Below are 13,514 nucleotides of genomic sequence, written 5' to 3'. Positions count from 1 at the left end.
GATGCGCGCTGGGGCCTCTGGGAAGTTCCCTCCTTGACGCTGTTCCGAAGGCCTCCCAACCATTTCTTTTTTTCTTTTCTTTTTTTTTTTTGAGACGGATTTTGCTCTTGTCGCCCAGGCTGGAGTGCAGTGGCGCGATCTCGGCTCATTGCAACTTCTGCCTTCAGGGTTCAAGCGATTCTCCTGCCGCAGCCTCCCGAGTAGCTGGGATTACAGGCGCCCGCCACCATGCCCGGCTGATTTTTGTATTTTTAGTAGAGACGGGGTTTCACCATGTTGGCCAGGCTGGTCTGGAACTCCTGACCTCAGGTGATCTGCCCGCCTGGGCCTCCCAAAGTGCTGAGATTACAGGCGTGAGCTATCACGCCTGGCCCCAACCATTTCTCTTTGAGGGCAGCGACTCCCTTCTTCACCTCCATCTTAAGCTCCAGGATTACTTTTTGCCATCTGCTGTGTATTTTTACTCTGATGAACAACCGTTTCTGTAAATTTCAGTACTTCCAAAACCTACTAATTATCTTTCCCTCCAGCTACTCAAACTTGAAACTTGGGCCTTGGCTTCCAAATCTGTTTCCCAGGGTCTTTATCAGTCATCATATTATGCTTTTTCCTCCAACACCTTTCTTACATTCATCCCTTCATTTGTTTTTCTGTCTGCATTGCTATGTTCCTCTGTATCACTGTTCTTTTCTCTCTTCTACCTTGCACTGGCTGCTAAGCTAAATGTCAGAAGACATCACTTTTTTTTTTTGAGATGGAGTTTCACTCTTGTCGCCCAGGCTGGTGTGCAATGGCACGATCTCGGCTTACTGCAACCTCCACCTCCTGGTTTCAAGTGATTCTTCCGCCTCAGCCTCCTGAGTAAGCTGGGATTACAGGCGCCCGCCACCATGCCCGGCTGATTTTTGTATTTTTAGTAGAGATGGGGTTTCACCATGTTGGCCAGGCTGGTCTCGAACTCCTGACCTCAGGTGATCTGCCCGCCTCGGCCTCCCAAAGTGTTGGGATTACAGGCATGAGCCACTGCGCCCAGACAACATCATTTTCAACATGACACATCTCTTCAGTGGTTTCCTACTCTTTGCCAGATCACAGTCTAGATGCCTTGGCATGGCATTCCAGGCTCTCCACAGGCTCCAGCTACCTTTTTTGTTTTTTTTTTTAAAGAGATGGGGGTCTTACTTTGTTGCCCAAGGTTGGAATGCAGTGGCACCCTGGTGGCTCACTGCAGCCTAGAACTCCTAGCCTCAAGTGATTCTCCCACCTCAGACTCCTTAGTTGTTGGGATTTCAGGTGAGAGCCACCATACCCGGCCAACTACCTTTTTAAAGCCATCTCCTGCACCTGGCCACCTCCTCTCCCCCAGTCCAGTTGAACTCGTCAGCAGGCTGCCTCTTCCTCATAACCACACCACTGAAAAGTCTTGTCCTGCCATAACTGAGCCCAAGTCCTTCCCATATTAACATTCTCCTTCCATCCCTGCTAGTCTGTTTTCCTTCCTTTCCTTCCCAGTGAAGTGTTTTGAATGAGTCGACAACACTCACAACTGGAACTTCCTTAACATCCTCACTCCCCACCTCATTGCAACTGGTGTTATGTTCCCTGAACCCCACTGAAACTGCTTCACCATGAATACTTTTTGGTCCTTCCCTTAACTGATATCTCAGCATCAGGACTATACAGTATCCCATTGCTGGCAGCCCAAGGCTTTGTTTAATTTGGTTATTTTGCCTGCTCTGTGCTGTTTTAAAAGGGAATACAGGCCAGGTGCAGTGGCTCACACCTGTAATCCCTGCACTTTGGGAGGCCAAGGCCAGCAGATCACTTGAGGTCAGGAGTTCAAGACAGGAGTTCAACACCAGCCTGGCCAACATGGTGAAACCCCGTCTCTACTTCGCTGGGTGTGGTTGGCACACACCTGTAATCCCAGCTACTGTGGACACTGAGGCAGGAGAATCGCTTGAACCTGGGATGGGGAGGTTGCAGTGAGCCAAGATCACACCACTGCACTCTAGCCTGGGGGACACAGCAAAAACTCTGTCTCAAAAAAATTAAAATAAATAAATAAAAGGGAATACAACTAGGATAGGAATGTAATAAACACCTTAGCATCATTACTTCATGTTAGGCCTTCATGCATTTTTGTTACCTGCCTTGCTCCCAAAAGCATTTGAGTTTGCTGTAGTGTAGACTCTTCCCTTAGCGTCTCAGACCTTTTTCTTGGTCCCTAAGCAGTGTGGTATAGTGAACAGGACATAGGCTCTGGACTCAAGACAGAGCCAGCTTTGAATCCTAGACCTTTCTCTTCCCAGCTGTATGAATTTGGACAAGTTACCTAACCTCTCTGAGTCTCAGTTCTCTCATGACTCTCTCATCTCTCATGGCTAAAATGAGGATAATTAGCCAATATGCAGAGTAAAGGTGGCTGTGAATATTAGATAATGTGCCTAAGGCAGCAGTTAAAACAATGCCTTTTGACCGGATGCAGTTGCTTGCGCCTGTAATCCCAGCACTCTGGGAAACCAAGGCATTTGGGAGGGCAAGGATTGCTTGAGGCCAAGAGTTTGGGTAACCTGGGCAACATAGTGAGACCCTCTCTACAAAAAATAAAAAAATTAGCTAAGCGCAGTGGCTTACACCTATAGTCCTAGCTACTTAGGAGGCAGAGGCAAGAGGATTGCTTGAGCCCAAGAATTTGAAGTTAGTGAACTATGATCAGGCTACTGCACTCCAGTTGGGGCAGCAGAGCAAGATCCTGTCTCTAAAAAAACAACCAGCCAAACCAACCAACCAACCAACCAACCAACCAATGAAAAACACACAAATGCCTTTGCAGTAGGGCCTGATCCATTAAAATGTGTTCCTTTTTCTTTCCTTCCCCTTGGCTAGCCCCCTTAACTGTTAGTACCTGGCCCTCTGGCACACTACCTCTAAGTAGCCGTGGCCACTTGGAAGTCCTGGCCCATTAAAGGCTTTCCCTACAATTCCTGGAAGTGATATCTGAATAGTGGATCTTCAGTTCTGAGCCTCTCATTTCTGCTTCTGCAGACACCCAGGCTCTGTTCTACCCCTACTTCACCTTCTCCTCCAGCTCAGCTGCTCCTTCTGACTTAGGCTAAGCTCTCAGGGATCATCCTTCCCATCCAGACATGGTCCTTTTTTCTTATACACTCCATCCCTGGGCAGTTTCACTTATACCCATGGGCTCAATCACCCAACAACTCGCAAACCTCTCTAGTCCAGACCTCTCTACTGAGTCCTAGATCTAAACTTCCAACTGCTCTTTGGATAGCACTTTAGCACACCTTTCTCCCTTTTTGGCTTTCCTCAGTGGCTTCCCTTCCCAGAGTGAAGTCCAATGTATTTCTCCAGTGTTATGGGCCGAATGTGTCCCTGACCAAATTCCTATGTCGAAGCCCTAACTCCAATGTTACAGTATTTAAAGATGGGGCTTCTCAGATTTAACTAGGGTTACATAAGGTCGTGAGTACGGCCCTCATGACGGGATTAGTGGCCTTGTAAGAGAGTGAGCTCTCCCCACTGCATGGACCAAGGGAAAGGCCATGTGATGACATTGAGAAGGTGGCTTTTCCAAGCTAGGAAGAGTCCTCACCTGAAACTGAATTGGCTGGTACTCTGATCTTGGAATCCCCAGCCTCCAGAACTGTGAAAAAATGAACTCAAAATAAAAATCCTGTGAAGTCACCTCATCTATGGTATTTTGTTATGGCAGGCTGAGACACCCAGAAAGCTCTATATCACCTGGTATTTGCCAACCCCTCTGACCTTGTCTTCTTACTATTCTCTTTGTTCTGTTTTAGACACATTGTCTTCCTTGGGTTCTTCAAACATACCAAGCATGCTCAGGCTTCAAGGTGTTGGCACTTAACTTGGTGTAAATGGATGGGCTTTATGGGGAACGGGAATCCATAACTCCCTAGAATTTATAAGCAATGCTTTGCATATGCTTCCTGGGGATAGGACTTATAGTTTTGATCAGATTCTCTACGTGAACACTGATATCCCCCAGCCCCAGTACACTGCTTTGATCTCTCCTCCTCCCATCTACCATCCACACAGCTGTTGCTTAACTATGTAAAACACAGACCTGTTAATTGCCATCACTCCTTCAGTTTTAAAACTTGGAACTGTCTCCCCACTCCCTAGTGGACAGTGTACAATCTTCTCAGCCTAGCATATAAAGCTTCTCACACTTCAGCTTCAGCTTACCTTTCAAGCTTTATTTCTCATTCTCCCCGTTCTCTGAATACAGCATGCCTCTCTAGACTTCCTTGCCTTTGTACTTGCAATCCCTTCTGCCCAGGAGGCCTTCCCTTCCTGTCTCTATATAGTGAATTCCTACTCATCCTTTAGGACCCAGTCCAGAAGGCAGCTCCTACAGCAGTTCTTCCCACCCAGCCGGCCACACTTCCACTGTGCTGTCACGTGCTCTGTCTTGCCTCCACTGACACACGTCACCTGGATGACAGGTACTTGTTTGTATGAGTGTGTGGGAGGCATGTCATGAGTGTGTATCCTCTGGTGGGTGAGGCAGGGACTCTGCCTCAGAAAACTCTGGGATCTCAGAGCTGAATGAAAGAATAAATTCCTTCTCCTCCTCAGGCCAAAAAGAGCCCCATCATCTCTCCTATTATTCTTCAAGACAGAAAGAAATGATTGAACAGAATTTATTGGCTGTCTTTGAGTGTCTTTGGTATGGCTTTGGTAGGGCTGTCTGGGTTCCTCTGCTTTGCTTGTTTTTGGGCTGCTGCTGCAGCCTTTAAGGCTCTTCTTCGCTTCTTCAGCTTTTGAGTCTCCTGGAAAACCTGGGGGTGAAAAGGGGCAGAAAAAGACCTTGTAATCCTGTGCAAAACCTCAGACTTGGAACAAGTGGGATGGGAACTATTTCCCCCAGATGGTAACCCCAGCCTTTCTCCATGGGGTTGGTGGCCTGTGACCTCCCAGGATCCATTCCAGGGCCTGGGGCCAGTTCCATGCCTCTAACAGAAACAGATGATCCCTCCCTTCTGCTTCCTCCATCCCAGTCCCTGAGTGAGGCCAAGCAAAGCAGCAATTCTGACTCGTACCCGAATGCACAGAGCCTTCTTGGTCACGAATCGGCGGTGGGCTCTTCGGTAATACAGAGGGGGGAAGGTGTACTCAATCCCCAGCCCCCAGCATATCTTCTCAAAGACATCATAGTTGGTGTTACGGAGGTTTTTGAGCATCTTTTTCCTCTGATCAATGCTCATTAGCAGATAGCGTTTGTGGGCTTTGTCCTGCAAGAGATTCTCATTACTTTTAGTATTATATAAGTGTTACTGTTGTTCACAGTAACAAACAATGGTCATTTTATCATTTCACTGAAATTTCTCAGTAATCTTATGCAAATATTAATGCAATTCTGAAGGAGGTATTATCATTGTTATTCCCATTTTACAGATGAGAAAACAAAGGTTTAAAGATGTTATCTGATTCACAAAAGGTCTTTAGAACTGTGAGTGCTGAGATAGGGTCTTGAATCTCTATCTATTGGTCTGACTTCAAACCTCATGCTCTTTCTCCTACACTACCCACTCAGACTCTCCATAGCTTAGCAAACTGTCAGCTGGGGTAGAGAGGAAGGAAGGCCTTGTGCTCTTCCTGGAAATGCCTACCCACAGCTGGCTGCTGCCCTGTGAAGCACCTCTGCAGTAGGGCTGCTGTCCCACACCTCAAATAAGCAAAACTGTGATCTTTAAGAAGCAGGCTCCAGGGAACACTGAGGTGCCAGGCATGGTGCTGGACCAGTCTGTATTCACAATCATGTGTTTATTAAAAATAACAGCATTTGCCTAATTACAGCAGCTCTGTGCCAGACACTGTGCTGAGATATGGTATAATGGTTAAGAATATGGCTGGCCACGGTGGCTCACACCTGTAATCTCAGCACTTTGGGAGGCCGAGGTGGGGAGATCACGAGGTCAGGAGATTGGGACCATCCTGGCTAACACGGTGAAACCCTGTCTCTACTAAAAATACAAAAAATTAGCTGGGTGTGGTGGCACGCGCCTGTAGTCCCAGCTACTCAGGAGGCTGAGGCAGGAGAGTTGCTTGAACCTGGGAGGCGGAGCCTGCAGTGAGCCAAGATCGCACCTCTGCACTCCAGCCTGGGTGACAGAGCAAGGCTCCGTCTCAAAAAAAAAAAAAAAAAAAAAAAAAAAATGGGTCTCAGAGCAAGACTGCCTTGTTTCAAGGTCTCAGTACATCACTTCCCAGTGCTATGCCTTAAGGAATAACTTAATCATTCCATGACTAGATTATTCCTCATTAAGATGGGAAAAAAAGTCATGAGAGTCAAATAAGAAGATGCATGTGAAGTACTTAGCACAGGGCCTAAAGACTTTATATGCATCACATTGGCTGTTATTATTATTTCACATAATCCTTGCAATCCTGTGAGCAAGTATTTGTATGATCTCCATCTTATTGAAAAGAAAACTGAGGCTGAGACCTGTACTTCCCTAATATTACACAGCTAGTTAAGTGGAAGTGGCAGAGCTCGGATTTGAACCCAGGGCAATCTGACTCCATTCATGCATTCAACAAATATTTACTGAGCACTCAGCATGTGCCAGACACAGTGATCATGCTCTCAAGTTTGTGTTCTTAACCCCTGGTGACACTCAGCATGGCCTTGTAAGGCTCCAAGTCCTCTGGAGGCAGGAGGGAAGCATTTTTCCCACGGGAGCTGAGGGGTTGGCACTCTGGTGCTACAGCCCAGTGGCTTCTAAGCCTCCTTCTCTGGACCCAGAGCCCTTCCCCTCCAGACCCCTTTCCCCCAGGCTGCTGCTGTTTAACTGTGAATGACGTCCAGAGTTTACCTTTCGATGTTTCTCCAAGTGTTCTTCATAACTGCGGATCTTGACAGACAAGGCAATAACTGAAACCACAAACCACAGAGGATGAGAGTTGGGCACAGAGGAAGGAAGGGCCCAGGCCTGGTTTACGTTTTTAGAACTCAAGGAATAACAATCACCAATGCTCTGTACAGCTCTCTATAAATCCCAAATCACTCTGAATTTCAAGATTTCAAAGGCTTATCTTAGACATTACCTTCCCTTAAAAAGCAAAATCCAAGGAAGGGACATCCCTTAATATTATAAAGATATCATCCAAAAATCATAGCAAATAGCATTCTTTTTTTTGAGACGGAGTCTCGCTCTGTTGCCCAGGCTGGAGTGCAGTGGTGTGATCTCGGCTCACCGCAGCCTCTGCCTCCCAGGTTCAGGTGATTCTCTTGCCTCAGCCTCCAGAGTAGCTGGGATTACAGGCGCCCGCCACCACACATGGCTAATTTTTCTATTTTTAGTAGAGACGGGGTTTCACCATGTTGGCCAGGCTGGTCTCAAACTCCTGACCTCAAGTGATCCACCTGCCTTGGCCTCCCAAAGTGGTGGGGTTACAGGTGTGAGCCACCGTGCCTGGCCGCAAATAGCATTCTTAATGGTAAGACCAGCCATTCAATTCAGGAATTAGACCAGGATACAGTGCTATCATGGTTAACAATTCAACATTGTATTAGAGGTCCAAGCCAATGCAGTAAAGTATTTTGGCACAAATAAGATTCTAAAACTGTCACGGGTCTACTCCTTGCCTCTCGCCTTCCTGCTGCCACCTTTATCTCCATGCTTTGACTAATGAATTTTCAGAATTATCAGCTCCCACTTGTCTCTCAAGAACCCAGGATATCCTTCATTCAGGCATCCTCTTGTTTAATTTACCCCCTGTACTGCAAAGATGGGGGCAAAAGCAGAAGCTGGCCCCAGAGAGAGGCTGTCACGACAGCAGGCCCTTCCCAGTACATACTGAGTTCTGGGAGCACTGCAGAAAGTGCAGTGGGAACCCTGACCCCGACCACATGGCTCCATCACAGCAACTTAGGTGTAGAGTGGAATAACACAGAAAGATGGGCCTTGGTTCCTGAGGGGTTCTCTAGAGCAGGCACTATGCTAGAAGCAACTGGCATTCAGAAAACTGAGTAATAATGGAAAGGCAGAAGTGACATCTGTGGGCTGGGCGTGGTGACTCATGCCTGTAATCCCAGCACTTTGGGAGGCTGAGGCAGGTGAATTGCTTGAGCTCAGGAGTTCGAGATCAGCCTGGGCAATATGACGAAATCCTGTCTCTACCAAAAACACAAAAATTAGCTTGACATGGATGTGCATGCCTTTGGTCCCAGCTACTTGGGAGCCTGAGGTAGGAGAATTGCTGGAGCCCCAGAAGTTGCGCTGTAGTGAGCCATGATCACGCCTGCCACTGACTGCATTCCAGCCTGAGTGACAGAGTGAGATCCGGTCTCAAAAAAAAAAAAAAGAATAAAAACTTGTGCTTAAAGACGACCCCAGTAAACAGTAACCACCTTGCCAGTCCAGGCCATTTGTTCCTGCCAACCTGGGGATTTCAGTAGTGATAATGCAGAAACAGGTGAGGAAAGATAAGCAGGCCTTTTGTGGCCGAGCTGGTCCCTAGCCCAGGGCTTTAGCAGGGCAAGGGAAGCTGAAACTCGTCTTCTCAAAAGAGGCTATGGAGGACCCTTGAGTCCAGTTCTCAATGGGGTTTTAGTATCCAAGATGAACTCACCAGACTTTAATCCCTGGCAGAGGGAGAAGAAAAGAATGAAGGGAGAAGAATGAAGGCAGGAGGGTGGAAGGGGAGGAGGAGGCTGTAATATAGGCCAATGGCAAAGGAGAGAAAGTGTGCAGATCCTCTGCAGGTCCACTAGTCTACCTCACTTGCTCTCAGTGGGCAATGAAGAGAAACTGCACCCAGAGAGAGGGGGAAATGGTGGCGCTTTTCACTCACATCTAATGAGGACTACTGCCAGTTCTAGCCTGAACCAAAGTAGCAACATTATTCCCTTGGGAATGCACCATGGTGTCTGTCTGGCACAAGAGGGTTCAAAATGTTGGTCTTACTATTATTTTTTTATTTTCGAGACGGAGTCTTGCTCTGTTGCCCAGTCGAGAGTGCAGTGGCGCGATCTCGGCTCACTGCAAGCTCCGCCTCCCAGGTTCATGCCATTCTCCTGCCTCAGCCCCAGTAGCTAGGACTACAGGCGCCCGCCACCACGCCCGGCTAATTTTTTGTATTTTTAGTAGAGATGGGGTTTCACCGTGTTAGCCAGGATGGTCTTGATCTCCTGACCTCGTGATCTGCCTGCTTGGCCTCCCAAAGTGCTGGGATTACAGGCGTGAGCCACCGCGCCTGGCCGAGTCTTACTATTATTATCACATATCGTGAGCTTTAGTTTCCAAGGTGTGTTTACATCCCCTAGCTGCCTCTCACAATGCTGCCATGAGGTGGGTAACATTACCTCTGCTCTGCTCTCCCTTATTCCCCCATTTCCAGATGAGGAAGCAGGGGCTCCAAGAGAGGGTTGGTGACTTACCCAAGCTCACACAGTGGTACAAGGTCCAACTGGGTGTTGACTCCAGCATCAGAGCTTGGGATACAGGGTCCAATTTTCATTGCCCTAGGTCCTTCATGTCTCTCCCTTTCCCCAGCCCATGTGCATGTGCTTGTAGACAAGAGCCCTAGATCAGGTCCCAGCTAGCAGGCTTCCCTACACCCCCACTCCCCAAGGGTCCCCGACCAACTTCGAGCCTCCAGGGATCTGGTGTCCTCCGGGTTTGCAACAATCTTCTTCATAAACTGTTCTTGCTTGATTTTTAGCATCTCCTTCTGTTGAAGACAGAGACAGAGAAAATCTGTGGAGTCTGCCACCCTCTAAGAACTAGCCGTCCTCCCCCCAAGGGCCCTGGCTACAGTTGTAGCAACTAGGGCCATAAGGCTCAGGGCCTGACTTCACTCTGCTCACTGTGGCCTTGACCAACCACATGGCTATCCACATCCAGGTGAGCCCAAAGCCAAAGCCACTGACAGAGGAAATGACTTGTTGCATGAATGTCCCCAAAGCTTGCTCATTCATTTATGCTCATTCATTCATTCACTGAGCACCTGTTTGTCAGGTGCTAGGGGTATGGTGGGGGAACAAAAGTGTCCCTGCCCTGAAGATGCTCTGTCTAGGGATATTGACAAATGGAGGCAGAATGACAGTGGGCTAAGTGCTGTGACTGGAGAAGCATGAGATGCGGGGTGCTAATCAGGGTAGAAGGGAGTCCCAGAGGAGAAGACTGTGGGAGGCTGAGGCTTAGCAGAGGCTGCTCACCTTGTTGGCCATTTCCAAAGACAAGAGTCTTTTCACGACATCATCAACCCTGTGGATAAACCACAGCAATGAGACAGACATGGGGGGAGAAGAGAGGAAATCAATGCTGGTTTCATTTTAGTTTGAAAAGCAAAGGTGATTGAAAAATTCCTTCTGTAGCAAATGAATCTCCCTGGAGGTGGGGAGCCATTTCCCAGGGATTAAAAGTCAGTGTGGATCTGGCTTGCTGGGCTGAAAACTATAGAAACTGGGGCTGTCAGCTCGACTGTTCCGGTCTCATCACAGGCAGGGCAAGGAGAGGATTTCCATTTTAGCTACAACATGGTTCAATCTGTTTTGAGACATTTCAAGTTAAATTGCACAGTGGGAGGGACTGACCAGCTCCCACCACACTGCATAGGAGCTGAGCAGAGGGCCTCTGGCTTTGGTGTCAGTCAGCCCTGGATTCAAACTCTAGCTCTGCCCTTTAGAACTGTATGACACTGGACAGCTTGAAAATCTATAAAATGGGGACATACAGCTTTTGTGAGGAACAAGAGATGAGAGATTTCTACAAAGACCTGTGAAGTATGTTAGCTCCTCGGAATCTAGTGGTACAGGGTGTTCATCTAGAGTACAAAAAAACCCCCAAGTAGCCGAGCTCCATGAGTGCCATCTGCCTTGCTGACCACCCACCCTCACCACACCTGGACACCTGGGCCCCTGCCTCTTTCTAGATCAAGCTTCAGCTACAGCAAGCCAAGTCTCAAAGCCACTGTCTTTCCCCACTCCCCGACAATCCTCCCAGGGCCCCCTGCCTCCTCTACTAGGTTTCTTCCTGCTTACTTCTCAATTCCAGGGACATTCTGGTAGTCTTTGAGCAGCGTAGAAGGAGGTGGATCATCATCCAGCCTAGACTGGGCTGTCAAGTAAATATGGGGATAGAAAACACCCAGAGTCAACTCTCGCTGCCCATCCTCCCAGACCTGGCTCTTTTCACCCACTCTCCAACTCCAGAAGGGACATCCAGGGTCTCAAGCAAAGCACTGGATATCTCTCGGCTCAGTTTCTCCTTTGCAAACTCCGTGGGCACCTGCTTTGATATTTCATGCTGGGAGTAGGTGGCTTTTCCCAAGACCCTACACTGTGCCTGCACCTGTCACACACCTATCTGGCTCTACAGTTCTCAGATCCCCCACTAGGATGGGTCCTCCTGTGGAGAGGCCAGAGTTTGACTCCCTTGGAATCCACCATAGTCTGGCCCATGGCTCAGCCTAGACTAGGCACTTAACAAACACTTGCTGGCTGACTGCATGTATGAATTAAGGGGGTTGAGGAAAGGCAGCTAGCTGTATGATGCCTGAAATGTAAGCACCAAGTAGAGATCACAGGAAAACCTCAGTCTTGGTGTGTGCACCCCTGCTATCCGTTGGAGATGAGGAAGAGGCATAGAGTAGATGGACTTATCCTCTCCAGTCAGACCCTGCTATGCAAATAACATTAATGGGCCTCTTCTGTCTGTAACAGCTCAAGTTGGTTCTGATAGGGAGGCAGAAAAGAATTATATTAAAAATATATTAATAGCAATACATTCTACTTATTTTATTTTTTGTAGAGACTGGGTCTTGCTATGTTGCCCAGGCTGGTCTTGAACTCCTGGCCTCAAGTGATCCTCCAGCCTTGGCCTCCCAAAATGTTGGGGCCATGTCCAGCCAATAATTTCTTTCTTTTTTGTTTTTTTGAGATGGAGTCTTGCTCTGTCATCCAGGCTGGAATGCAGTGGCACGATCGGCTCACTGCAACCTCCACCTCCCAGGTTCAAGCGATTCTCCTGCCTCAGCCTCCTGAGTAGCTGGGATTACAGGCACGCGCTACCACACCTGGCTAATTTTTTTTGTATTTTTAGTAGAGACGAGGTTTCACCATGTTGGCCAGGCTGGTCTCGAACTCCTGAACTCAAGTGATCCGCCCACCCTGGCCTCCCAAAGTGTTGGGATTACAGGCGTAAGCCACCGCGTCCGGCCCCAGATAATAAATTCTAATATATACTATCAATATATTTAATTGAGCACAGTGTTAAGGATGCTTTTCGTGTATTATCGCTGAATCCTAACAATCCTTGCAAATGGATACTTTCACACTCATTTTAGAAATAAGAATCAGAGAGAGGAAGTACCTTGCCCCATATCATTTACCTAATAAGAAGGATCTTAACTACTACGCATACTGAGTTGCAATGGGAAATTACATCCTGCATCTCAGAAGCGCAGACACAAAGTGCCATACTGTAGGTAGACGGGTGGTGCCAGCCATGCACTCCCTCTGGCAAGCTCATTTTCACTCATTCACCTGGAAAGCTCCTGCTCCCGCCCTTCACACCCCTCTGTCCCCATACAGGCTGCAGGCCTAGGGCTTTGTGTAAGGTGGACGTGGGGTCTTTTGCTCAGGACCTCTGGCTCACCTCATCTAGTGGCTCTAACTCGCCACATCGGTCCCCTTACCCACCCCAGCCTTCCAGGAGGTCTCTCTTCCGCCCCAAGTCCCCCCTTAGGAACTCCTACCTGGTTTCCAGATGACATATCCGCGCGCGGCCTGGAGGAGGAGACCTACGCAGAAAAGAGAGGGCTGAGGCCCGTCTCCTTAAATAGTCCACCCTCAATTCCCTTCTGTGCCCCTCGCATTGCCCGTCCGCCACGTTCTATGCGCTTCTGAACCTAGCCGCTGCCCCATTTCTTCCCTACCCCTTGTCTCTCACATCTTGTTTCACCTCTTGCGCAACCACCGCCCTTTCCCCCTTATCCTGACCGCTGTATATCTCCCCTACTCCTGTGCTTCCTTCTCCCCTACTCCTGTGCTTCCTTATTCCCTATCTTCGCCGAACCCTGTTTTCCCTACGCCCGCCGTCCCATTTCTCAGCTCCTCACTTCGAGGCTGCAGGCCCCACTGGTTGAAAGGAAACTTGGCGTTCCCACCGCCCGGCAGCCCGGGTACTAGGGCCTGGGTAACTGCCTGGGTCCGAATCAAACTCAGCGTCCTCCACGCAACCCTCAGCATGGTGACCTCTAACCCCCGCGGGGCCCGCGCCGCGGCCGCCGTTCGCTTTGCGGCACGGACCGGGTTACATGGGCGCCGCCATGCTGGCCCAGGATCGACCAATCGAGGCAGTTGCAATACCGGAGCAGACGAAGACCGAGAGAATGGATTAGGTGGCGTGACTCTGATGGCGCAACGTACGTGGCGGAGCTCAGAGTCCGGGTTCCCGCTGCGCGTGATCGGGCCGTGGTGGTTGTGTGCCCACGTTTAGCAGCGTGCTGGGGTGCTGTAT

General features: G+C 48.9%; 1 protein-coding gene across 1 annotated transcript; it reads right to left on the bottom strand.

The window, feature by feature from the left end:
• Positions 1-4,674: 4,674 nt before the first annotated feature.
• MRPS15 (mitochondrial ribosomal protein S15) lies at positions 4,675-13,383 on the bottom strand. The gene is made up of 8 exons (XM_004025469.4): positions 13,114-13,383; positions 12,751-12,795; positions 11,036-11,111; positions 10,211-10,259; positions 9,639-9,723; positions 6,864-6,922; positions 5,088-5,279; positions 4,675-4,826 (listed from the first exon to the last, which is right to left on the bottom strand). Exons 1-8 carry the CDS (start codon positions 13,241-13,243, stop codon positions 4,689-4,691), a joined length of 774 nt encoding a protein of 257 aa, XP_004025518.2. The 5' UTR covers positions 13,244-13,383; the 3' UTR covers positions 4,675-4,688.
• Positions 13,384-13,514: the final 131 nt, after the last annotated feature.

This window comes from Gorilla gorilla, chromosome 1, assembly GCF_029281585.2.
Source record: "Gorilla gorilla gorilla isolate KB3781 chromosome 1, NHGRI_mGorGor1-v2.1_pri, whole genome shotgun sequence".
NCBI lineage: Eukaryota > Metazoa > Chordata > Mammalia > Primates > Hominidae > Gorilla > Gorilla gorilla.
The sequence above is the reverse complement of the archived record's forward strand: the minus strand, read 5'-3'. Positions and strand labels throughout refer to the sequence as shown.